At 38.9% G+C, this 27551-nt stretch overlaps 1 protein-coding gene and 2 long non-coding RNA genes across 3 annotated transcripts; 1 reads left to right on the top strand and 2 right to left on the bottom strand.

Annotated features, from left to right (window-relative positions):
* Window positions 1–670: 670 nt before the first annotated feature.
* LOC127776943 (acyl-coenzyme A oxidase 4, peroxisomal-like) lies at window positions 671–27551 on the top strand. Its single transcript, XM_052303496.1, has 14 exons — window positions 671–797; window positions 7254–7360; window positions 7609–7715; window positions 7829–7906; window positions 16047–16170; window positions 16674–16747; window positions 16831–16890; window positions 18650–18759; window positions 18895–19054; window positions 19373–19449; window positions 19550–19694; window positions 19826–19918; window positions 21190–21287; window positions 27524–27551. Exons 2-14 carry the CDS (start codon window positions 7270–7272, stop codon window positions 27549–27551), a joined length of 1245 nt encoding a protein of 414 aa, XP_052159456.1. The 5' UTR covers window positions 671–797; window positions 7254–7269.
* Window positions 10523–13488, bottom strand: LOC127775872 (uncharacterized). Its single transcript, XR_008018051.1, has 5 exons — window positions 12915–13488; window positions 12668–12844; window positions 12507–12579; window positions 11594–11791; window positions 10523–10827 (listed from the first exon to the last, which is right to left on the bottom strand). It is a non-coding gene; the product is annotated as an uncharacterized LOC127775872 (long non-coding RNA).
* LOC127775873 (uncharacterized) lies at window positions 23056–26146 on the bottom strand. The gene is made up of 5 exons (XR_008018052.1): window positions 25618–26146; window positions 25262–25545; window positions 23956–25173; window positions 23790–23837; window positions 23056–23710 (listed from the first exon to the last, which is right to left on the bottom strand). It is a non-coding gene; the product is annotated as an uncharacterized LOC127775873 (long non-coding RNA).

Genomic DNA, 27551 nt, shown 5'->3' with positions numbered 1-27551 from the left:
GGAACAGATAAAGAAGTTAATTTAAACTTTTAATTTGCTAAAGGAGTGTGGCTTCGTGGAAGCTCGCTTGTGCTTGCTCCTTGCTGCTGCGGCTGCGGTATCTACTAGCCAGCACAGCCGATCGCGACCACTACTTACTGTTAGTTGGAGCCGTTTTTTCCAAACTAATGGCGACGTTTTGTTCTTGTAATGCCAGAATTGGCCGCCGGGCTGGGAAAGTCAACGATCGAATGGCCGATGTATCTTTCTTTATGTTTATGTTGCCCGTATGGTACGGCATTAATTCGGCTATAATCCACTGTTTGTGATTTCTGATAACGTAGAATATAGATGCAAGTACTGTTTCTATATTATTTGTAGTCTACTATACTCCCGGTCGTGTGGAAAAAAAATCGTCTTACAAAACTTACGTGTGGCATACTGATACTGGCGCAATAAAACCGTCATATATACCTGATAGGTTTGGTCCGTACGTGTACGTTAACGACGAACTAGTGGTCTGACCCGACTAATCGTCGATTAGTCTTTGCTTTCTTGGATGATTGGTGCTTGACCCAAAAGATCTTTCAATTTCTAAGTGCCGAAAGCAAGTAAGTTGAACATTATACAGCAAGGGGTCTATATATTGTGCCCCTTTGGCTCCGTCGGCATGTCAAGCTTCCAGAGCACACCGGCCAACTTTTAGCCTCCTGATCTGGTTTTGTTTATTCATCTTCTTTGCTACTCTCCAGTATCCTATGGTCTCCCCATACTGATCTCCGTCAGATCAATTTGTTCGCTTTTAATCTCAAACCAAGGTAAGATATATTCGTCTCACATTCCAAAGTAATTAATCATTTTGTATAATTGGAACTCCTGGCCTTTTTTAACCGTACATCAAATACGCATGCCACACTGACATCACACACATGTGCCTGTCCGATCCAACACAGACTTTCTTATAGAGACTTAGAGGAATTTTCTAAATCCTCTGGTATGTGGGTAAGTCACGGTCTAATGAACACGCCTGGGTCAAGAAATCAATCAAGGGGAAAGAGGTTGAAAATACCATTGGGTGGCTGATCACCTGCTGATCCTAGGGAATTGCGCTAGGCGTAGTATTACAACAGAAATTATTTTTTCGGCCACTAGTTTTTTACAGGTGGCCCTACAAGAATAGTGCCTGAGAAAATGGTTGAGGCTGTCCTATAGCATCTCCAACAGACTATCTAAAATAGACTCTCTAAATACCTATATAGCCAACTACCCAATTGATTTGGCAAGCCAAACTCATTGCTCACTCCAACAAAATCTCTATCTACACTCTCCATTCTGAGTCTATTACATTGGGACCCACTTGTCAGCCTTTACTACCCCTTCTTCTTCCTCTTTCTTCGCTTCAACGTTTCTTCCCCTCTTCCTCTTTTGATATTCTCCCAGCCCTTGTACGGACGACGGCTGGCGATGACGGCAGCTGCAGCGGATGGCGACGGTGGTAGATGGCGACGACGTCGGCAGCTGTAGCCCAGGCCTTGGCTCGGGGAAGCGGAGGCGGTGGAGGCTGCGCGCCGGCCGAATCTGGCGACGACGGCGGGCAAGGGAAGCTGGCGACGGCGACCTCGGTCAGCTACCGGCCAAATCCACGCGGGGGTGGAGGTCATGCACCCCTACCCCCGCCCCAAAATCCACGCCGGCCGAATCTGGTGGGGGCGGAGGAGGTGGCGGTGGCTACGCGCCGGCGAGGGGGCATGTGGATGGGAAGCCGTTGGCGGCGATGCCGTTTCGTGGACGAATCTGCGATGGCGGCGCCTCGGCTCCAACGATGGGGCGAAGGCCGGCGCCACACGATGACCACGGCAACTGCAGCGGATGGCAGCCTAAATGATGGCAGCGGCGACAGCGGCGGCACACCATATGTTAGTGTTGGCGCCCAGAGCCGACGACAGTGGTGCTCAGAGTGGATGGGGGAGGAAGAGAGTGTGGGAGGAGAGAGGAAAGGGAGAGAGCATCACGCGTGGGGCCCACGATTGGCAAGCCAATTTAGACTGGCCATATTTGGCCATTGAGGGAGGCAGTTTGGCCAGTCAAATGGCTTGGCCATCCGTTTAGCAAGACTGTAGGAGCTCGTTTTTTGTCCATAATTGCCAAGTTTTAGCTTGGAGAGTGATATGGTCACTCTGTTGGAGATGCTCTTCGATCAAATACCGTCTTCAAAAACCTAATTTTACGGGTGGATCTGTAAGAAATCCACATGTCAAAATAGTATGTTTTTATGGGTGGCTCTATACGAAATCAGCCTAAAGAAATTGATTTCTGTGGACGGGTTTATGTATGAAAACCACCCTTAGAAATGGAAGCATTACCAAATTATAAAAGAAAATCATAACTCTTTCAAATGAAGTTGGATGATGACAAATTCTACATTAAAATTGGAGCCCTCAATAAGATCTATAACTTTGCTTTGAAAGTTTGTTCATTTGAGATCGTTTAGGGTTCAAATATTCCTTTTTCATCTCAGATCTATTTTTGAATCTGTTTTTCTAAATTTCCTCACGACCATGAATGAAGACATGATCTGTATTAAAATTGTAGAGTCTATGAGATCTTTAACTTTGTAATTTAAAGTTTATACATATGGGATAAATTAAGTGCCCAAATATTCTTTACAAGATTTGCTATCTATTTTTACTAGGGATCTTTACAAAGTAGAAAAACTTAAATAAAATTCTAATATTCACATTTAATATGATTGAAGTTACAAGTTCTATGAAATTCTTATATCATTTCCTATAATAGGACATAATTACTACTTTTATGGAATAATTTTTAGTATAGTCATTCACAAATGTCATAATGTCAAGTTACGTAACACATCAACTGATAAGAACAATCGTATTAAAATGAATATTTTTAGTAAATATGAATCCAACAATATTAAAGAAAATATTGTAATGAACCATATTAAAGAGAATATTGTAATGATCATTGAGAACTTTGGTCCACCTCAATCGAACTTAATTTTCTACAAAATTTTAAAAGTTTAGTAACTTTTAGATAATTAAGGAAAAAAAAGAATTTTGCAGGCAGATGCCATAAAGAATCCACCCTTACAATAAATTTTACAGAGAAACTTACTTAGAAAAAAACCCGCCTATAAAAAAAGACATTCCGTGAAAATCGATTTTCGTGAATGGTTCTCTGTAAGAAAACCGTCCTAAAAAATGACAACAACACTAACATACGAACAAAAACATAACTCTTTCTTTTGTATGATGTCAGATCATAATAAACTTTTTATGAAAATTATAGCTCTCGAGAAGATACAGAACTTTGCAGTTGAACGTGTTTCATTTAAGATCAGTCATGGTGCCAAATATTCGTTACAAACTCTCAGTTCTACTTTGATAAAATTATTTTTTACGTGTTTCATATAAGATTGATAGAGATATACTCCCTCAATCCTAAAATGTCTGACGCTGTTGATTTTTTTAAAAATGTTTAACCGTTTGTCTTATTCAAAAAATTTAAGTAATTATTAATTCTTTTCCTATCATTTGATTTATTGTTAAATATACTTTTATGCATATATATATATATATATAGTTTTATACATTTCACAAAAGTTTTTGAATAAGACGAACGGTTAAACATGTTTAAAAAAGTCAACGGCGTCAAATATTTAGGGAAGGAGGGAGTACTGTATATCAAAGTTGTTGAGCTCGGCGTGATCTACGTTTGTAGTTGATGACCTTTTCATTTGATAGCATTAGAGTGTTAAATAATAGCATTCAAGCCATAGTCACGAATCGATTCGTAGGTGAGATGGTAAAGAATCTACGACGCTATAAGCTGCAGATGCACATATTTCGTGCGTAAAATCACGTGACCTGTGATTTGTAAAATCCTGCCATCCATAGATGACTACTAAAATACGAAATATATTTTTTCAAGCTTTTTGCACCTATAAAAACATAAAGCTTGAAATTCATTTTTATAGGATGGTCTTTAAAGAGTCTCTAATAAAATTCATTTTCAAAGGCGATCGGTATTTTGTCGTACAAATGCCGTAATTTTTACAGGCAATTTGTTTTTTTAATAATGGAATAAACATTCCGGCCTTTGCTCATCAAAGCTACAGCTAATTATTACAAAGTATCACTCAAACAAAGAGTATAGTTCATAATGAAATTAAACACACCCAACAAAATAAAAGACCAAACCGAGATAAGGAGTACACATTTATTCAAATCTATTTGTGAATCTCTATCCATAGTTTGCAAGAAGTTACATAACTGTCGTCTCAAGCCTGTGACATGCAACCTTCATAAGCTCTCCATCATCTTCACACTTTTACAGCTGTGCTCAACACCGGAGCCAATATGTTGCCCTGGAAATTACCTGCAAATATGAGATAGATGGTGATTTGTCAAATACCATATCATTCCTACTCAACCACAGAGCCCAACATATGGCAGATGCTCCTATAAGTATGAGTTTACTCTTCTTGTTAACCCTCAAAAGCCAACCATCAAACATATTAGATATGGTTCTAGGAAGGTATAAACCAAATGAGAACTGAACTGCTCTCCAAACAAATTTCGCATAATGACAATCTATAAAAAGATGTTGAATGGTCTCGTTTTTCATACAGAAACAACATCTTAAACTGTCGTTCCAATTTCGTCTTGCCAAATTGTCCTTAGTTAGCACAACCCCTTTTAGCAAGTACCACATAAAGATCTTAATCTTAAGCGGCATCTTAAGCTTCCAAATAATCTTATTTCTCTCAATATAACCATTATTAATAAGAGCTAGATACATTGACCTATCTGAAAATCTACCATTCTGGTGATAATTCCATCTAAAATAATCAGAGGATTGATTCAACTGAATATGTACAATAGAAACACACAATTCATGCCAATATTCAAGATTCTGACCAACTAAAGCTCTCAGGAAATCTCGGACCTTTGCTTCAACAAAAGCCACGTCAATTTCGTGCGAGCTTTTAAGCTAACTATGCCAGCAAAAAGAGAAACACCCATGTAATTAATTACCAATTTCATATTAGCATTTCACAACATGATGCGTTTAATCACTTGTTACTCTCTCCGTTTTAAAATAAATAAATCTAGTACTGGATGAGACATATTTTAGTACTACGAATATCTGAATATCTAGATATGTTTCTCGTGTAAATTCACGGTAATTTTCTATTATTTGTTTATTTTGAAATGGAGGAAGTAGAAGTTAGTGTATTTGTTTGCAAGGATGGATCAAACCGCAAGGCGTCATATGATGCATGCTTATCCATGGTCGTTTCCGTCTGATCCGGACAAGACTGCCGTGGGTGGCTAGTATGCATATGCAATTATCAATATGGACCAGTTTGTTTTAGTTTTACATATATTGTGGCGGCGAATGATCAATACATAATTAAAAAATAGCATTCTAAAGTATATACAGAGTTATAGGATATATTATATGCCACCTACGCTTCAAGTTTGGGACGAATCCTCTATAAACTAGATAATACCCCGTGCGTTGCCGCGGAACATTTCTATACAAAATAGCTACCATTCGATAAAAAAGAATGTAATATGAAACGACATAAAAAATATGAGAAAGAAAAATAACTGTGACTGAAAAACATGCGTGAGAAGACAACTGTGACTGAAGTTTTACGACATGCATATTTTACTTGATAAATCCGACATGCCTAGCAAATAAAATACCAATAATGTATATAGTAGTTATTATATTAGCGCTTTTGTAGAAGAGATTATTTAACTAACATTTTGGAAAATCAACATAATCGATGCATGTAAAACGGTGAATGCAAGTGGAGCAACTTGTTTGACAACCTTATGCGTAAATGCTCGTGCAATAGTCTTTTGGTAGGCAATTCGATAACATGCATGTAGTACAATACTTTTGCCAAATTATATCAACTGGGTTGAAAAATCATTGAACCTGTCTCCAAGGTTTAGCGTAGCTCCAAAGGATTAGGGAAGCAGACCACGGCGGTAGTGCAACGAGCCTTGACAATGGTGAGAGGTGGGGAGCTTACATGGACCATGAAATCATCCCACCCGACCATATACTAACACTTAAAATTAATTGCTTGCTCTAATGATTTCTGGTAGCAAGTACTATTGCTTAACCGCTTAATTGTAGGTCGACTCGTTTTCTTCTAACGCTTGCGTAATTAACTGCAGGTCAATTCGTTTTCCTAGTGTAATTTGAAGAAGCCGGAGGCTTTTCACATTCATGGTGATAAGGTTTTAAGCATGATCCACGAGTGTTAGTGTTAGTGCGATGTAGTAATGACAATGTAATATGATGATGTGCTTAATAGTGCACTAAACGCATGTGCCGGTACGTACTAATAGCAGTGTAAATATGATAACATGGCTACACTGAGGATGCACTAATTAATCGATGAAATCTCAAGCATCCATTGAAAATCTAATGGCCAAACTAAATAGCGATGATGTGGCACGCTGTGAGAAGAGAGAATTAGCATAAGTGGGGATGAACTTTATATAGATATATAGGATTCACGACTTCTCCAGTGAACCAGGGAACCGGTCATTCTTGCATCTCGTACTACGCATATCCACTATTAGCACGTCATTTTCTCTGTCCTCTTTCTTGAAGGACAACAGAAAATCACAGTAAGAACAACTCCCTCCGTCCCATTTTAAAGGCCGTCGTGGTTTTTTTATTCAACGTTTAACTATCTATCTTATTTCAAATATTTATAAAAAATTTAAAAAAATAAGTCACGTATAAAGTATTAATTATTCATGTTTTGTCATCTAATAACGACAAAAATACTAATCATAAAAAATCAAATAAGACGAACAATTAAACATTGGATATAAAAACCCACAACTACACTTAAAATAAAACGGAGGTAGTATTTTTCTGGTCTTGACAAATCAATTAGCACGACAGAACTATCCACTATAATTTTAAAATACATAAAATATTTAGTGCTTGTGATCATTTATAAATGTTACCCAAAACCACTAAAACTAGGGCTAAGGTTAATAAAAAGTCCTGTCCAGATTTGTTCTACTAGTATATATCGCATCCAACCAAAATACCTTATATTTACGGACGGAAGGAGTACAAGTTTTAAAAGGAGGGGCTGAAATGGAGATTTCTTTTTCATACTGCAATTTAGGCGTTCTTTATAGGTATAAATGTATATTATACTCCATGTTACTGTTGCGTATGAGTAGTTAAATATATGACTTCTGGAACAGATTTGAAGGTCTTGTAATGGGGTCTTCAGAGCTCAGGTCACCGACTTTGAACTTGTCCATAGCTTGCCCCCAGCTTACACCAGCTGCGTCGACCTTTCCAGCAGCAGGTAAAAGATCTGATATGTATATATGTAGACAAACAAGTAAACATGGCAAGAATTAATATCATGATTCCATTGATATTCTATATAATTATTGACCTTACTGTAATTAGTGACATATATGTAAAAAATCCTATGTTAAATCATAGTAAGTATAGTGTACAACTTTGATATTTCAAATAATTTTGTGTGCATATGCTTGGTTGGATCACTTTATTGTATAATTAGCTGACGAACTATCATTTTGCTTTAAGCATCCAACTATTGCCAGCTTGATGAACTGCTGACAGAAGAGGAAAAGGATCTACAAATCAAAGTCCGGCAGTTTATGGAGAATGAAGTTGCACCAATAATATCCAAGGTTGATTGCAGTTAGTGGGTTAATATAGACCCTATTTTGTTTACTTTTCATGTTGAGGTTAATATACCATTTTTTTCTGTTTTTCTTGTTGATTCTATTTTGCCATATATTAGTTTTGGGAGAAGGCCGAATTCCCGTTTCATCTTATTCCAAAGATGAGCACTCTCGGAATTGCTGGAGGAACTATAAAGGTAAATAGATAGTAATTTGTTCCAGTACAATTCTATCAAACTTATAACCCTCAAAAATGGCCTATGTCAACCTTCTAATGTACTCCACCTTAACTTGACCCTTGATAACTTCGTAATATCAACTGTTGGGTCATGGTGGAATTAATAGAATAATCGTGGTCTACTATAAAAGACATTGCTGTTTTAACCGTCACCTTTAAACCATTCATGTTTCAACACGGCGTCCATCAATAGTTCAAACGTAGAGATGTTCTACTAGGTTAAAATAGTTTATTTTAAAAAAACTAAAACTCAGAGAATAACTTATTCCTCTAGTAAAGTATTTTTCAAACTGCTAAACAATGCGTTTTTTGCAAAAATTTCTATACAAAAGTTTCTTTAAAAATCATATTGATCCATTTTTTTAAAAAAAGCTAATACTTAATTAATCACGTGCTAATAGACCGCTCTGTTTATCGTGCGCAGGAGAGTTGTTCCCATCTCCTCCTAACAAACTCAGCCTTAACGCTAATTTTAATGATCTAAAATACCGTGCCCAAGGAATATATGTGTTTAAATTACAAACTTAGTTAAAACCATTTTGTGAAGATTCTTAGCCTCACAATTTAAAACCTGAATGAACTTCCAATTTAGCATTCTGGTTAGTTTTTCGAATAATTAATTATTCGCCACTCTTACGAGTAGTGATAAAGGATTTGCCACTGAACCCATATGACATCATAGACACATGAGGGCCCACATGTCATACATAACGAGTGGCAAATAATTAATTGTCACTGGCAAAAAGTTAAATATCCCCATTTTTTTAAGTCCACATTGCAGTTATTATTATTGATAAATAAGCAATGGCCCAAACTTCTGACTAATTAATCTCACATCGGTTTCCACAAGTTTATTTGTTTAGTTTTTATCAGATGTGCCACGTTTATCTTGTACATAATCACGCTGTTTTTTGTGCAAAATATGTATAACCCAAAATTACTAAATATTCCAGCATGCATGTCTATAAAATATCAATTATATTCAGTAAATTCATATATATATATATATATATATATATATATATATATATATATATATATATATATATGCTATTACTACTTTTGTAGATTCACCAAATATACGTATATGATATTAGGTGTTATATATTTCAGCTAGCTAGCTTGTTCGTTCATAATGATCAGAATATATGGTTACTAGCCTAAAAATAGAATATACGATTATTTTAGATTGGAAAAAGTACGAATTACTCCACTGAACTATCGCGGTCGTCCGAATTACTGCCCTGAACTCGAAAACCAGGTATCACTCACCCTGAACTTCTTGTACCGGACGAATTACCACCCTCGATCGAATCCAAAGCAGTTTCGTCCTACACGTGGCAATACAGTCAGCATTTTCTTTTAAAGTAATGGCGGGACCCACATGTCATACCCAATTCCTCTCTCTGTTCTCTCTCTCGCGGGCGCAACCACGCACAAGGCATGCACAGCGGAGGCGGAGGTGGACCGGCCGGTGGCGGAGCTTGCCCGGGCGGTGGGCGGCCAGTGGGAGCGGGCAGTCCGCGGCGGAGACGGAGCTCTCCCGGGCGGCAGGCGGCCAGTGGTGGAGCGAGCAGTCGGTGGCGGAGACAGAGCTTGCTCGGACGGCGGCGGCGGCTGAGGCGGAGCTTTCCAGGGCAGCCATGGCGGCGTTGAGGTCGTGCAACGGGTCCCCGCCGCAGTTGAGGCGCTCGAGCTCCGCCACGCCGAGGCCGAAGCGACGGAGGTTGGGGACGAGATGCATGATGCCGCCGGTCTCGGGGAGGATGGAAGGGGCAGCGGCGACATCCTCCTCCCTCGTCACCCCTTCGTGTCCGCCCTGCAGCTGCAACTGCTCGCCACCACACGTCGCCCCATCGCCGTCACCCTCTTCCCATATCGGCGTGTGGCGCAATTCTCGATTCGCCTCCGCCGCCGGTCGCCGAGGCGAGCTCCGCCTCCGCCCCGGCAGCCCGGTACACCACCGGCCGCCGCCTCCACCTCCACCCCCTGCCGCCCGGGTGTGCTCAGCCTCAGCCGCTGACGCCGCTGACCGCCCGCTCCGCCACTGGCCACCTGCCGCCCAACGAACTTCCACTACAAGAATCTATTTAATCTATGACAAAAAAAATTCGTCATGGATCACTGAAAATTCATCACAGAAATTTGTCTGTGACGATTATACTCAACGTCATCTATTGAGCGTCACCGACGTTTTCTCCGAAATCGTCACGATCAGCACAATCTATGACGTTTTTTAACTGTCATAAAACGCTTATGGGCTCGTGTAGCCCAGCCCAGGCCCAACCTTTGTGACGAAATTAAACGTCACAGCTAGTTGCCATGTGGCGGCCAACATGGCAGGTGACAGGTGACGTGGCCGTTTTGACACGTGTGCGATGATGTGTCACTGATGACGTGGCAGCTGACGTCAGCAATTTTTTTTTGTACGGCCCATTATTTTTCTAAACGGCCCATTATTTTTTTTAGACTGGCCCATTTTAAAATTGGCCCATTTCAAAACTAGGCCCATTTTATCAACCAACTATCAAATCAAAGCCCACTAAACAAGCCCATTAAATTTGAGCCCACCAAATTCAATCTAATTTCTCATACCATTTCAGATTCAAATCTAATTGCAGGTACCATCTCAGATTCAACTAATAACAGATACAATCAGAATACAACAGAATTCAAACAATATTTCATCTCAGATTCAACCTAATAACAGAAAATCTGAAAACAGAAAACAAAGCAAATCTTTCAAACATTGAATGGAATCACTCCTTGCTTCTCGTCCTCCACTCATAGCAAATAGAGGATTGAATTACATCAAGGCCTTCTTGTTGATGTGCAAATGGAATTTTTTGCTACAACTTACACATAGCTTCTTGAGATGTGCTGCAAAAATACAATTTTAGTGTCAATACTAGGAGTCAACAATATTAAGTTACTAAACTACTCAACAATATTAGTCCTCCCTCCTAATTTTCTTTTTCTAAATGTGAATAAATATAGGTTAATGGAGTTATTTTTGTGGCATATGTTTAGGGCATCCTCTACTCAGAATTAGAAGGACAACAGAAGGCATTAAACTATAGAATAATGGTATGAATAAAGTAATAAGCACCTCAATATATCTGTCCATAAGAAATAAAAGGACAGGTACCAACCAAAAACAGGCAGGATATCACCTAAGATAAAATCATGCAGTAAAATGCCCTCCATAAACTAAGATCCACAAACAGAAGTTATTTATACAAATGACTACAAATATTTCATCTCAAACTCGAAAAAGAAAAATGCAGTCTCAAGCTCAAACCAGCAATACCATCAGAAACATCAAATGCAATCTAGCTATCCATCGCCCGCTAGGCTACATACTACCTATTCACCTCTTCACTTCTCTTTCAGCAAGGCATAAATAAATGATGTGAAAATGAGACGACGTTACAAATATATTTCGACCGATTATGGTTCTGTCACCATATAGGAATTACAGATTCAGCAGAGGAGAAAAAATGATTTGAGGGCCAACCATGCTTAAAATTTAGCGCTAATTAGGAAGAGTTATTATTCATTGCATGGAGATAAATAAATATGGACACAAAAACTCCATGGTGCTTCAATAGTGCTACAGAAATGCATCAAAAGGGAACTTTCATACCTTATCACAGATTTCCCAATTACCCTCATATCAAGTTATCAACCATATAGAGCCAGTGATCTTCAAATTTATATCAACCATATACAGCTATTGATCTGCAAATTGCAAACTTCCACACATCCAGAGAACCAACCTGGAATAACAATCTGCCTATCTTCATTGAGATTTGAGATATTGATCATGTAGGAAGCACTGTATCTGAATAGAAATAGCAAGGCTCAGTTCCACTAAGTGCAGGCAAAAGTAGCAAAAGTAGCTAGGCTAGTTATTGTTAAAGAGTTCAATTCTGCTGGCAAATTAGAAATCAAATTGTATTATCAATACAAATAATTGTACAAAATATGCTTTGTATTGTCAGGTCTACTGGCAAGAGATATCTTTTAAACAAAATTTTGAGAACTGCAAGAGTAAAGTAGCCCAAATTTCACATGAGATATGCAATAAAGCGTATATCTTGTGCAGAACTGCAGACAAGTGGCACTTATGATGAATTGGAACTAAAAATAAGCATATTAACTCTAGAGGATCCAAAATTATCCTTCTGTAATTGAAAGGCAATCAGTCTTGGTGAAAGTTAGTTGTAAATTACATTTGACGAAATAATAATACTCCTGGATGCTCAAGCTGTGTGATTTGCTCATTTGTTTAGCTTATATTATCATGGTTGAGGAGCATTCATGTACATATTTATTCCCTTAGTGGCATATATGCATTATATATCAGAGGCGTCAACACCCACACAGTATGCAATGCACCACATCACAAATGCAATCAATCGTATAAATACAGAGGAAGCAGCAGCAGTCAGGAGATTACTTCACATGTAAAGACACTAAATGTTTCAGGCATTCTTTCCAAAAAAAAAATGTTTCAAGCAGTTTTTACATTCTATATACAGAGGAGATGTACCTACACTGGAAAAAAAATGAAGATTGGCAGGATGAAGGGATCCGGCGAGTCAGCATCTTCCTCGGCGAATCAACTCACTGCTCACCGTTGCAAGCGAAGCAACAACTCCACATGAGATTGGAGAAAAAGGAAAATAACAAGCAGGGTCTAGATGGCTTTGCTGACCTGAGATATATGGAGGGACATCGGAAGCAGTTGAAGAACAGGCGGTGGGTCGACCCTCGCCGTAGAGCCACATCGCCGTCGGCCTCCTCGAGGCGACGAGCCCCAATCCACCCCCCCCCCCCCTCCCCTCCACCACCACCACTTAAGAAGGTCGGTGGCAGGATCCGACGGCGAGATCTGCACGGGGACATGGAAGACGACGATGAATAACAGGGAGAACGAGGAGAAGGCGGACGAGGCGGCTCACCTCCGTCGGCGACGGTATCCAGTGGCGAGATCCGGTGGTGAGGAAGTGACCCGGTGGTGAGGGGGCGGAGGCGACGGAGGTGTGGGGGACAGGGAGGGCGACGCCGTCGAGCTGCTGTCGCCGCCGCGCCGCCCGGAGCTCGCCGGCCGCTCCGTGGTCGTCCCGTACCACCAGATCCGCGTCGCCGGCCTGGGGAGGAGAGCCGCCGGTCGTCGGAGCAGAGGAGGGGTGGTACCCGTCGTGGGAGAGTGACGGAGATGAGGGTGGTGGTGGGGTTGCCGCTCGGGCTGCCCGCCGGCGCCGCCTCCATCCGCCCCGCCGCCCAGCGCCGTCGCCACCCGGGCCCTCCCTTTCTCCGGCCACGGATTTCGCCGCCTCCGCTCGACCCGCCGCCCAGCGCTGGCGCCACTCCGTCCGCCCCGCCGCCCAGCACCGTCGCTGCCCGGGCCGAGCCTCTCTCGGCCGCGCGCGTCGACGGAGGAGGAGGCGGCGGCCGCGCGCGCGTCGACGGAGGAGGCAGCGGCGCGCCGCACGCCTGGTGGCTGGGCACGGGCAAGCTGGAATGGCTGGATCAGAGGATGGGATTGGGAGTTTGACCTTGACTTAGGGTTAAGTTTAATTGGGCTTCATTATTATGGGCTATAACGTATAAAAAGTCTAGAATTAGTCCTCTGTACACGAATGGTCAACGACATCAAAAATAACTACCGGTATTTCAAATGCAAAAATCATAAACAACAAAAATGTAGAACTCATCGATATCTACAACTATTCTATTGGTTCTTTTTACAAAAAAAGTTCATTTGAACAATTCAATTTTTCAATTTTCAAATTTGGATAACTTCGAATGAAAATTGGGGTTAACAAATGATTTCAAATGGAAAAGTCATCAAAACCAAAGTTGTACAACTCATCGAGATGAAAATTTTTTATTTTGGTCATTTCTCCATCTAACTCTATTTGAACATATTGAAATTTGAAATTGAAAGCTTGAGAACTTCCAATGGAATATTTTACTAGTGAACGATTTCAACTGAAAATGTCATCAACATCAAAGTTGTATAACTCATCAAGATCTACAACTTTTATTTAAGTCATTTCTTCATCCGACAAAGCAATTTGTAACATTGTTTATAAAATATACAAATCTCTTATACATTATATAAACTATAAGAGAGAGATGTAAATTTTATAAACAATATTACTATCACTTTACTGGATGAAGAAATGACCAAAATAAAAGTTATAGATATTGATGAGTTATACAACTTTGATGTTGATTACTTTTTCAGTTGAAATCATTTAGTATTTAAAAATGTTGTTTGAAGTTGTTATAATTTGAAATTCAAATTCAAATTATTGAAACAGATCAATATGGCAAAATGAACAAAACAAAAGTTGTAGACGTTGATGAGTTATACAACTTTGTTGTTGATGACCTTTTCAGTTGAAATCATTTAGTATTTAAAAATGTTATTTGAATTTGTCATAATTCGAAATTCAAATTTTATATAGGTCAATCAAACCCAGATGGAGAAATAACCAAAATAAGATAGGTAGATCTCAATAAGTTATACAACTTTGTTTTTGACAACTTTTTTCACATAAGTTCATTTAGTATGATAAAATTCGATTCGATGTTTTAATATTTTCAAATTAATTGAAAGGAGGGAGGCAAAATGGACTTCTCGGTGAGGAGGAGCAAAAGGCCTGTTATGGGCCAGCCTTTTTGCTCATCCCACGCCGATAAGTCTATTCTGCGTCCCTCCTTTCAATTAATTTCAAAATATTAAACATTCGAATCAAATTTTATCTTACTAAATGAACTTATATGAAAAATTTGTCAAAAACAAAGTTATATAACTTTATGGGATCTACCAATTTTTTTTGGTTATTTCTCCATCTGAGTTTAATTGACCTATATAAAATTTGAATTTCAAATTATAACAAGTTCAAACTACATTTTCAAATACTAAATGATTTCAACTAAAAAAGTCATCAACAACAAAGTTATATAAATAATCAATATTTATAACTTTTATTTTGGTCATTTTGCTATATGACTCTGTTTCAATAATTTGAATTTGAATTTCAAATTATAACAAGTTCAAAGAACAGTTTTAAATACTAAATGATTTCAACTGAAAAAGTCATCAACAAAAAAGTTGTATAAATCATCAATATCTACAACTTTTGTTTTGGTCATTTTGGTATATGACTCTGTTTCAATAATTTTAATTTGAATTTCAAATTATGACAACTGCTAACAACATTTTCAAATACTAAATGATTTCAACTGAAAAAGCCATCATCAGCAAAGTTGTATAACTCATCAAGATCTATAACTTTTATTTGGGTCATTTCTTAATCCGACAAAGCGATTTGTAACATTGTTCATAAAATGTACAAATCTCTTATATAGTTTATAAACTATAAGAGAGAGATGTAAATTTTGTAAACAATGTTACTATCACTTTACCGGATGAAGAAATGACCAAAATAAAAGATATAGATATTGATGAGTTATACAACTTTGATGTTAATTACTTTTTCAGTTGAAATCATTTAGTATTTAAAAATGTTGTTTGAAGTTGTCATAATTTGAAATTCAAATTCAAATTATTGAAACAGATCAATATGGCAAAATGACCAAAACAAAAGTTGTAGATGTTGATGAGTTATACAACTTTGTTGTTGATGACATTTTCAGTTGAAATCATTAGTATTTAAAAATGTTATTTGAAGTTGTCATAATTCGAAATTCAAATTTTATATAGGACAATCAAACTCAGATGGAGAAATAACCAAAATAAGATAGGTTGATCTCAATAAGTTATACAACTTTGTTTTTGACAACTTTTTTCACATAAGTTCATTTAGTATGATAAAATTCGATTCGAAGTTTTAATATTTTCAAATTAATTGAAAGGAGGGAGGCAAAATGGACTTATCGGAGAGGTAATTCGTCCGGTATAAGAAGTTCAGGGTGAGTGATACCTGGTTTTCGGGTTCAGGGGGTAATTCGGACGACCGCGATAGTTCAGGGGGGTAATTCGTACTTTTTTCCTTTTAGATTAAGTGTAAGCGTTTTCATTCCACTGATCACAGGCTATCTTTCCATGATATTTTCAGGGCTATGGATGCCCTGGACTTTCTGGCCCAGCTTGCGCCATGTGTTTTCTAGAGATCGCTCGTGTGGATGCAAGCATAGCCTCATTCTGCCTTGTTCAGTCATGCCTCGCAATGGTTAGCATTGGTATGTACATCATTTGGAAGTCATGTGAACATGGACTAATCGAGCAGATATCACACACAGCATTGGTATCTAGTTTACAGTGTTGTTATATATATATATATATATATATATATATATATATATTTTTTTTTTGGGGGGGGGGGGGGGGGAAACTAGAATATTCTCTGTGTTATATTATGAGAAAACATGACCAAAATAGCTAGGTTCATCACAAATGAAGCTCCAAATAAAAACCAGAGTGGAATATATGGAATGGTACAACTAGGGATAACAAGAGATCTAATTAATGTTTTCATTATAATCATTATTTTGATATGTTTTAACTTACTCTGTATATATAATACAATTAGAGCTAAGTCGTAGGACAAATACAACATTTAGGTGGTACTATTGTGACTTAACTGTACAATTCTCTACATATTGCGAGGTAGCTAGAGTGATAATGCTAACATATATATGAATTCATCGATATATGTGCCTTTAATTTACATGTGGTGAAACAGCACAACTCGGGTCAGAAGCCCAGAAGGAGAAGTATTTGCGACCATTGAGCAAAATGCAGAAAGTTTGCGTATATGTAAGGAAAAAAACCCTAGCTCTTGGCTATTGATAAAGTTTGGTATATCATATTTTTCAATTAATATTGTGTGTTAATTCCAGGCCTTGTCAGAGCCGAACCATGGTAGTGACGCGAGCTCTCTTAACACCACAGCTAGAAAGGTACTCCTATATCTGTTATCTTGATTTGTACAACCTGCACTATTCATGGTATATTGAAAGTTCGAAACTTTATTATTGTTAACGGTTAAGAACAACTATACGTATGTGTAGTGTTTCTGAAGCCGCAGATATGTGCAAAAACATATATTGCCGGTCGTAGTATAGATGAAGTCGTATGAATCAAAGAGATTTTCATATAATTAACAGAGATATATAGTCCCCAAATACATATAGTGTTTCAAATATTAAGTATTACTAGTCGCTAACCCATGTCTTGTGTGGGTTATTTTTATTAACTTTGTAACAAATAAAATTTAATAATACTTCAATTATGCTGGTTATTTTTAAGTAATTCAAATGGCTCGTATGAAAGATATGAAGAGTTCCCCTCAATTACAACGTGCCGGTTATTAATTTCGAATTTCATAGTTATGTTAATAATATACTAAATTTATTTCATTTTTTCAAAATAAAGCTAAATAGTTTATGATGTTTTCAGTGGCATGTTTTAATTAAACAGGTAGGAACTCCGAATTACGATCAACAGTCATATATTAATAAGTATTAAAATTTCAATTATTTGTTTAATACGTTGGTTATTTTTTCAATTAATAGTATCTAATGATTTGGAAAAATTACATACATTCAGTCTTTGAAAAGTCTGTGCAACATGCTGAATATAAGCTCCTCCCCCAAGTTCAATATGTGTCGCCTGCAACTTGCCTGCGTTGGCACAAGACTAGATCAATAATTTTGCTATGACTTGCACTCAGATTGAGGGACTATATATCTAGAATTCAATCGCCTGAAATCATTGGAAGGTTTAGTCACCTGTTGTATTCGTTGGATATGCAATCAACGGTGGTATGTAGGTCACGTTCTCTTGTTAAAAAGAATTACTCGGCAGTTGTGAACATGCAAATTATCGGCCAGCTAGCGGATCCAAAAGGTTCTTTTGTTTGTTATTCACATTCATTGGCTTTCCGAACTACGCAAGTCTCTCACGTGGGTTGATGAAAAAACATCCCTACAAGCTAATAGACATAATATTTTCTCAACCAAAAAAGGTAAACAACCAATGTAATGCACGCTTCAATAAATATTAAATATACTCTGTAATTTGAATGTAACATAATATTTATTTATTTTGGGATAAAAAAAATCTTTTTACCTACACCCTCCTAAATCATTGCAGTTGGTTTATTACAAAATTGCACAGACTAATAAACTGCAACATATAAATATCGATTGGAATTTGACAAAAGTAATAGGATCCGAACAAAAATTTACATCGATTTTTCTTAAAAGCTAACCAGAGGGATAGTTTAAGGATGATTCAATTCGTTTCAACATGACTACCAATCAGTTGAAGAAATAATATCAGAACATGACATTTCTATAACAAAATTAGAGAAAAATAAGTCCATTCTATAGATCAAACTTAAAATGGTTTCTTCCATTTTACTTAAAATTGTTTCTTCCATTTACTTAGCTCTATTAAGTAAAGGGAAAATTTACTAAGTCCATGGTTTCTTGATCTATAGATTACAATAATGATAATACTACCCATCTAAACAACGGCTAGATCTAATTAACGTGAGATATACTCTCTCTCTTTCTATTTGTATATGCTGTCTTATATAAATGGAAGAATGGAGTATCTAATTAGTATGGGTACTGGTACTGATTACCTGTTTCTCTTCAGACTACATATTTCAGTGATTGAGTTCCTTGCTCTATTGTAATTAATTTGGAGTAGGTTCCTGGAGGGTGGATACTCAATGGCCAGAAGCGATGGCCAGCAAACAGCAGTTTTGCGGATATCTTCGTCGTTCTTGCCTGCAATACCAGCACCAATCAGATTAACGGGTAACCAAAAGCCATATATCTACACACTACATTAGCTGGTCGTCATACTATGGAAAAATATGTCGATACTGTAAAATGGTTTACAATACATTTGCATTATTGGTTTTACATTCATTTGCGTGGAACGTACTGCAGATTCATTGTGAATGGAGGCGCCCCCGGGCTTAAGATCAGCAAGATCGACAACAAAATGTCGCTGAGGGTCGTCCAGAACTGCGACATCCTGCTGGAGGACGTCTTCGTCCCTGATGATGACCGTCTTCCTGGCGCCAACTCTTTCCAAGACCTAGTGAAGGTAAAAACTACAAACGTACCTAGCTCCGACTCAAAATATAAGGATTTTAGAGTCTTTTTTTGCGGATTATTGGAATAGTTAAAATTAATTAGGTACAGTTATGTTCGACGAGTTGTAGAAGTAGGTGGAAAAATAAGCTATATTTTAGCTAGGATAAAATCCAAATGCAAGAAATGACTATGTGGACAAAATTTGTACACTAAAGTATATATATTTTGGGGTGAATGGTGTACTCGATCACTTTTGCTTCAGATATATAGTATATCTCCACACACCATTGGTGATACAGATTTGACAGACTATGTTGCATACATTCAGGCCCTCTCTTTCTCTCGCGTCATCGTCGCCTGGATCAGTATCGGCATTGCGGCAGGGGTGTACGACGCATGCCTTCGGTAAATACGATGTTACCTAAGCTACCACAGCTTGCAGCTTCATTTGATGCGAGATCGACCCTCTGACCTACACACATTCGCACCGCTCATGTATATGTAGGTATCTGGGAGAGAGGAAGCAGTTTGGGGCGCCATTGGCGGCGTTCCAGCTAAACCAGGAGAAGCTCGTGTGGCTCCTCGGCTGGCGTCTCTACAAGCTGCATGACTCCGGCAGGATGACCACCGGCCAGGCCAGCTTGGGGAAGGTACGTAGTACTAGTACGTTTGAACACTTGCTCGATCTTCTGTTCGCCAACCGTTGGATCTAGAATCACGGCTGATTATTTGAGATAAACCGAAGCGATAGCATTGTGGCCTGACTCAATTGTTGTTATAGGCATGGATCACAAAGAAGGCGCGGGAGACTGTGGCCTTGGGCAGGGAGTTGCTCGGTGGCAACGGCATCGTCACCGACTTCCACGTTGGCAAGGTCCTGAATTAACGGTTTTGCTATATTTGTGTCGCCACAAAATCTCATCGATTACAGTCGATTTTTCAGCCCTCTGATTTGCTTTAGATTAGCGCTGAATATTATGATTTGCGTATGCGTTGTTTGAGATCTGCGCCCGACTACCTGCAATCTATCATCAATGTATTACTGATCTAGAGCAAACACAAAGTAACGTGTTCAACTGATCGATGTATTACTGCCCAAGGTCCTATCATTAACGTGTTCAACTGAGCAAACAGGCAACTTTATTGTTGTAATTATATATTTATACAAATTTACACAGCAGTTACACCCCACTTACATATGTAATTTTGAACTTACATATATAATTTTAGGACTTGCATATGTAATTTTGAGACTTACATTGTAAATACACTAAAATTACATATGTAATTTAGAGACTTACAATGTAAATACATGCTGACCATATTTTGGTGAAAAATATGGCGCCATAAATATAGTTACTCCCTGAATTAATTACCCTCTCAGTCAATGATTTGTTAATTTACCTCGTTCTAGTGTTCATATTGCAATGCATAGGATGTTCTTTTATGGAAATAGTACTACTACAGAAATAATAACCATGCCTTCAATTATTTGGAGCATATTTTCTCATAAGTAGATACATATAAGTTCAGCCGATGTCAAATTTTTGTGTGTATTTGTCTTCTCTATTTGCACAATATATATGAACCTGCTGAATATAAAACTTACAGGTTGTTTAAATGTATTTCAACATTTTAGTTCGCTTCATTTTTTTACGTTCTGCATTAACATGCCACGTCAAACTAATGAAGATATAAGTCTTTAGATTTAATTTATAGTAGTAAGGATGACAGGAAGCACACTATTCTTTTAGTAAAATACACTTCTTGTAATTATACATATCAGGTTGTGTCATCTAACAATACAGAATTAGGTTTGGGAACATGTTAAATTATTTCATCTTGCTAACTTCAAAACAACGTACATGCCCCTTCAAGTGCGTGCGTTGCTGACATTTCACCTAGAGGGTTAAGTGGTAGTTTTACGTCGTACAACACCAGAATACTTGATCCTAAAATATAAGGGACTCAAAATTCCTTATATTTTAGATAGACGCTGAATTTGAGTAATTAGATCAGTATTTTTAAAGTTTAGAAACTAGATAATATAGCTAACAAGTTTAGTGACCACCGACGTATTTTATCCAAAATTCTTTTTTATTATGATAAATTCATATATGTACGTACGTACTTCGATCCATGCAGGCGTTCTGCGACATGGAGTCCTTATACACGTACGAGGGCAGCTATGAAGTCAATGCACTCATCGTTGCTAGAGACATCACTGGCATCGCCAGCATCAGGCGCTAGCCGGCTCTAGTTCCTGTGCACACCAAGCAAATGAATAAAACCTAACTAGTGTATATCACAAAACGTCCCTGTGACATGCCCTGGTGGTAAATTAAGCACAAATTAACTGCAGTTTGTAAGGTCATTGGTTTCACCATCTTTTTCGAACGTTCGTTTTGTAGTATATGAAGAAGTTCCTTGCCTGTTCTCGCAATATATGCACTTGTTGGTATATATACACAGTACCGCTACTTCAGTTATCACTTGTGAGCTTTCTGGACATAATTTGTATGTCGTGGTATTATGACATACACATATATTGTGATATACACATAATTCATATAACAGGTTGTGCATGTATATAACAGCTCTACTCTACACCTACCCCTTAGAATAACTATTCTACACCCCCCCTATCCCTCAACTCCCTCAGTCCGGCCCAGCCCACCCCCTCTCCCTCCCCCATGCGCGCGCCTCCCTCCCCGATCTCTCCCTCCACTCCTCTCGATCTGTTCTTTTTTTCTCTCCATCGATTTTTGTCTCGATCTCTCCCTCCCCTTCTCCCGATCTCTTTTTCCTTTTTTTTTCTCTCCATCTATTTTTTCCTCCCTTCACTTATTTTTCCTCCCATTATTTTCTTTTTTTAGAAAAAGAAAATAAATTGATAAATTCAAGACTAGAACCCATGGTTACAAGTTAATACAAGTACTAAAAGTACTTCTCTTTGTCGATACAAAGATACATACATAGTAGCAAGCTTAGTACAAGTAAACTTTTAGAGTTCTAATATTTAAACAATAATATCTCTCACATCGCATATTATTTTTTAGAACCGTTTTCACCATAATGCTTTAAAACTACGTTACAACGAGACAATAGTCCTGTTACTACACGATGATCCATCATAACTATTTTATAACGTTGTTACCGCGAAAAGTAGTCATGTTACTGCACATCGACCATTGTGTTACTACGCCGTTCCAGCGAGACGAGAACTTAAAAAAAAGTAAATCTTATTCTTTAGAGAGCAATATCTCTCAAGTTATATAGTATTTTTTCTAATCCATCTGCACCATGATGTTCGTAAAAAAATGCTTAACAAAACTAGATCCATCATGACTATTTTTCGATGTTGTTACTGTGAGAAAGTTGTCCTGTTACTGCACGATGACCGTTATATTACTGCGAAATTTCTGCGAGACGTGAAAAAAAAATGGTGGGTGGGGGAGGAAGTCAATGGGCGAGTTTGACTCGGGTTTGACTGGCGGGAGGGAGCTTTGACCAGCCTTTGACTGAGGTGGGAGGGGGATATATATATATATGTATATGTGTATAGGTATATATATGTATATGTATATATGTATATATATATATGTATATGTGTGTATATATATATATATATGTATATGTGTGTATATATATAGATATGTATATATATATATACATATGTATATATATATATACATATACACATATACATATATACATATACACATATACATATATACATATATATACATATATACATATATAGACACACACGGGGTCACGCTGCGTGACGCCACACACAAGCGGTGCGCGCCAGTTAAACCGTGGCGCTACTCACAGCGCTTCCTATCCCGGTTTTTCCGATTTTCTTAACCACCACCGAGTTTTCCGTTTTTCTCCCGTCATCCATCATCCTGCTCCGTGTTTCCCACCCATCCTATCGGGAGTAAAAAAGTTACCGACTAAAGTAATCAGTAAAAAAATTACTGAGAAAAGAAATCATTACCTTTTGTATGCCGAGTAAAAAAATCACTCACGTCTCTGCCCTAATTTTCTTGCCCACCTCATATGCTCGCCCTACGGAGCACGCAGTAAAAAAATTACTGGCCTGATCTGTGTTTAATTCTAATTTGATTGCTCGGTTAAAAAATTACTATGCGCCTTTACCCATCAAAAAATACTGTATAATCTACGGTGCATTCTAATTTGAGTGCCAGTAAAAAAATTACTCTACCCTCTACTCGTGATGAGGTTTATATTAGTGAAATTTTTACTTTGACTTATGAATAAAAGAGAGTAAAAAAAATACTCTACCCTTTACTCGTGATGAGGTTTATATTAGTGATATTTTTTTACTTTAACTTAAAAATAAAAGAGAGTGTTGGTAATTTATTTACGCCTTTTGTCAGGAAAGGTAATATCAGTAAACTTTCTCCAAGATATACATCGATAGATGAAAAATTAAAAAAATGATTATTACACTGAAATGCACATTAAATCACAACAAAGCTGCACAGAAGTGATAATTTTACAGACACATCACCACAACAATTCAAGAATAAAAAAAATTAACACACATTCCAGCATTCAGTAAGCAGCGACTGTGGCAGCAGAGAAATGGGGATGTGGCGACCGGCAGTGTTCGGTGAGCGACGGTGTCCATATGGTCCTGGAGAAAAAATGATTCCGTTTTTAGGCATGGATTTTGATAATGGGTGGTAGTCAGATGTCCTTTAGAAAAGTATTACTCTGATAGTATCAGAATCACCATCAGCTATTCCGTTCAGATAACAGCCCTGAAAAATTGAAGAACAATTCACAATCTATCACATAGATAACACCAGAAATTTACTAATGAAAATGAGGAATGAAACACAATGTACTATTAAGTGTCGTGCAAAAAAGGATGCTTACCGTGATATTACCACCAATTGACACTCTTCACAAGTGCCATAGCAGCTATAAATTTATCTGGAATATGTATAGTCAGAGAGCAAAGGAGACTAAGGAATACCTTGATGTTTAAGCAACAACAATACGTTCAGCGCAAAGGAACATCTAGGCACAATTGTTAGAGAATATGCGCTGACTTCGATTTAATTAAAGTACTAACAAAACCACACAAATGAGATGACAAAAAACAGCTCTACAGATTCAGTGAAGGATGTGGCTAACTGATTCAGTGAAGGATTAAGATCATATGGCTAACTGATTCAGTGAAGGATCAAAGAAAATTCATTTGTGCTGCTCTACAAGAACTAGGGTATTTCAGAAAAATACTAACCGATCAACAATGCTCTATTGAACTAGACAATTTCAGTGCTCATGTGGCAGTACTAAAAAAAACAGAAGTTCAGCATTTCAGGCATCATTCGAGCTCCTCTGTTGAAGCAGAAAATTTCAGAAAACTACTAGCCTAACAACAGTTTTTTCCTAAAAATCTACAGATAAAATCATTGAGGACACATGTATAAGAGGAATCCATTCAAACATATTTGTTCATTGAGAACACAAAAGGCCAAGAAATGCAACAAATGCATCAGATGTGAACAGCTAGTCCATCAAATAAGTTCTGATATTACTAGCACTATCAATGAATCAGAGCCCGAAAATTCATCATGGACATATCTGCGTTTACTGCCGCAGAAGTATATACTGCTCATGCATCTGTACTGCTCAGAAAACAAAATGTATTTTAGATAGGCTGGCATCAAAATCACGAGAACAATTCCACTTAAATTGCTCTGTTGATCCCAAAGTTTCAGAACAAGAGCTAAATCTCAAGTAGAAAAAGCTCCTGGGAGAACTCAATGATGAAGAAAATACAAATGCAAAAGCAAAATTACTGTACTTCTCGAGAAAATATTCATGCATCTCAAAACTAAGGAACTCCAGTCCTCACTTGCATCTCTAGATATGCACCCCTCAAGAACACATTATTATGAATAAAAAATCCTATTGGTTTCCAGATATCCCAATGTGGAAGGTGAAAACTGTGTTTCAATTTCAGATACAAGAAGCTAATGATGTAGTAGTAGCAGTAGTAGCTGATGGGAGCAATGACAAATTGACAATATTTACCACAAGAATTTGACTGAGTGGTATCTTAAAATATGAAACCAGCTGTCAAACCTGCAAATTGAAGTTCAGGGATGTTAAGTAAAGACCGAATGAATAGCAAGTACAGTGATATAAAACTGATTAGAGCTTCTGTACTTACGGACTCGCCGCTTGCATAGTTGAATTCATTAAAGTTTTTGTGTCTTGGCAAGCATTACTGGTACATCAGCAATAATACATGTTTATAAGATAAGAAAGGCAGTGCATTTTCAGAAACTATAAAATCCGAGTCTCTATTAAGGTCTGGCGTTCATGAAAATTTTAATTGATAGATGGGGATGAGCTGCAGATCCTTGGAGCACGAAATTGAAAATCAAAACAAAAACGGAGCTCCTCCACTTCGGCATCGACACTGTAAATTGAGATTGGGACGAACTAGAGTTCCTGGGCACAAATCAAAAAGGGAAAAGAAATGAATAGGGAGGAGGAAGAAAGGATAATCAGATTGGGGAATACCTAGTCCCCGAGGTCCATCTGGGTGGGCTTGCCCCCGGCGGCCGAGTCGGAGTCGACGTCCATCGGCGGCGGTGTGGGGAGAAGGCGGCAGCCACACGGCGAGCTGGTGGAGGACAACCACGATGACGGCAGCAGGCAGAAAGAAGTGAGCGGCGGCGCCGCCCACCACCGGACTCCACCCGGTGCACGACCGTCGTCCGCCAGCCATCGCCGAGACTGCCCCTGGGCTCTCCTCCCGCAGCCCCTAGTGGATCTGTGCGGGGCCGGGCGAGGGACGGCCGCCGCCGCCGGATCCGGGTAGTGGATGGCCCCGCCGAGCCCGACGCACGCCGCTAAAACAGGCAGTCACTGTCGCCCGCCATCGGAGGAAGCTGGAGGGACCCCGCCGCCTGCGCCCGACGCGCTGAGGAAGACCAAGCCGGCGGCCGCGCGCCGCCGACCTGCGATCGCCGCTCGACCGCCCGTCGCTTACCTGCGATCCGGAAAAAAAGGGGTATAACTGTGAGAAAAATTGTGCACAAAGAAACAAATTTTAAAATTTAAGGTATGTGAAGCTAAAAAATAACTCAGTAATGTGGAGAGGGAGAGTAAATAGTGGGGGACGGTTTATACGATGGGAATCCCTAATATACATACCAGATAAAGTTAGTATGTCGAGTTAAAAAATAACTCAATGTGCAAACACCGTTGGATCACAAGACACACAATGGCTATCTCGCAACCAGTTAAAAAATAACTGGCTTCGTATTTAACAATTCGTTGTATTGTTGAGTTAAGAAATAACTCAATGTGCAAACACCAGTGAATTACAAGGCACACAAATGGATAACATCAAGTAAAAAATTTACTCGGATTATGGGAGTGGGGGAGTGGGTGTAAGGGCGGGATCGAGATTGGTCGTCGGTGAGTTAAATTTTAACTGCATGCTATATCAGGTGCTGTTTAATACGTAGCACCTTAGGGTGCTGCATAGTAGTTCTTTTATATATATACATACATACATACATACATACATACATACATACATATACACATATATATACACACACACATACATACATACTATACCGCATCTGGGGTGCGTACAAACTAAAATGCTCCCCCTCACAACCTAGGGAAAATATGTAGTGCAAACCACACATGTAGTGGAAACTTGGAAACTACCGTTAGATCGAGAAATGGATGTCCGAGATTCGTCCACGTCATCATGAATTAAAATTTAACTCGCAGATTCACTCATGAGTTAAAATTTTACTGGGAGATAAATTTTAACTCATTGTGACGTGGACGAATCTCGGACGTCCATTTCTCGATCCAACGTTAGTTTCCAAGTTTCTACTGCATATGTGGTTTGCACTATATATTTTCCCCACAACCTACCCCCCCTCACACCACCCTTCCCCCTCCTCCCCCCACCAGGCCCCCCGCTACCCCCACCTCTGCAGCCCCCCTTCCGCACCCCTATAGTGGGATTATTCTTTTAATGGCTCCTATATATACAATCTTTGCAACTGTAACATCCATCGTCCCTTTTTCCACAAGCGCTCTTTTTTTTCCGGATCGGTGAACGGTGGGTTGTCCGGACTGGTCGCCGACGATGGAGGCGTGGTGGCGCATCGTCCGTCCGTGAGTTGGCGCCGCCTCCCGGGATCCGCCCTGACGACCTACCGCCAAATCCAAGCCCTCGACCACGAAGGAACCGTTCCAGGAGGTCGGCAGCCTCGCTGCTCCTTCCTCCCCGCTCCCCCTCTCTGTTCATTCCTCCACGAGGGAAACCGAGAAACCGACCGCTGGCCTTCCTCCGTGACAGCTGAGATCACGTGGTGGTGGCGGAGAAAAGCCGATGAAGCGGAGACCACACAGAGGAGTTGGAAGAGGATAACTCCCTGTGGAAGCGTTCTAGGAGGCCGACGGCGCGAGTTCCTGCATGCTGA

Source organism: Oryza glaberrima, chromosome 6, assembly GCF_000147395.1.
Source record: "Oryza glaberrima chromosome 6, OglaRS2, whole genome shotgun sequence".
NCBI lineage: Eukaryota > Viridiplantae > Streptophyta > Magnoliopsida > Poales > Poaceae > Oryza > Oryza glaberrima.
The sequence above is the reverse complement of the archived record's forward strand: the minus strand, read 5'-3'. Positions and strand labels throughout refer to the sequence as shown.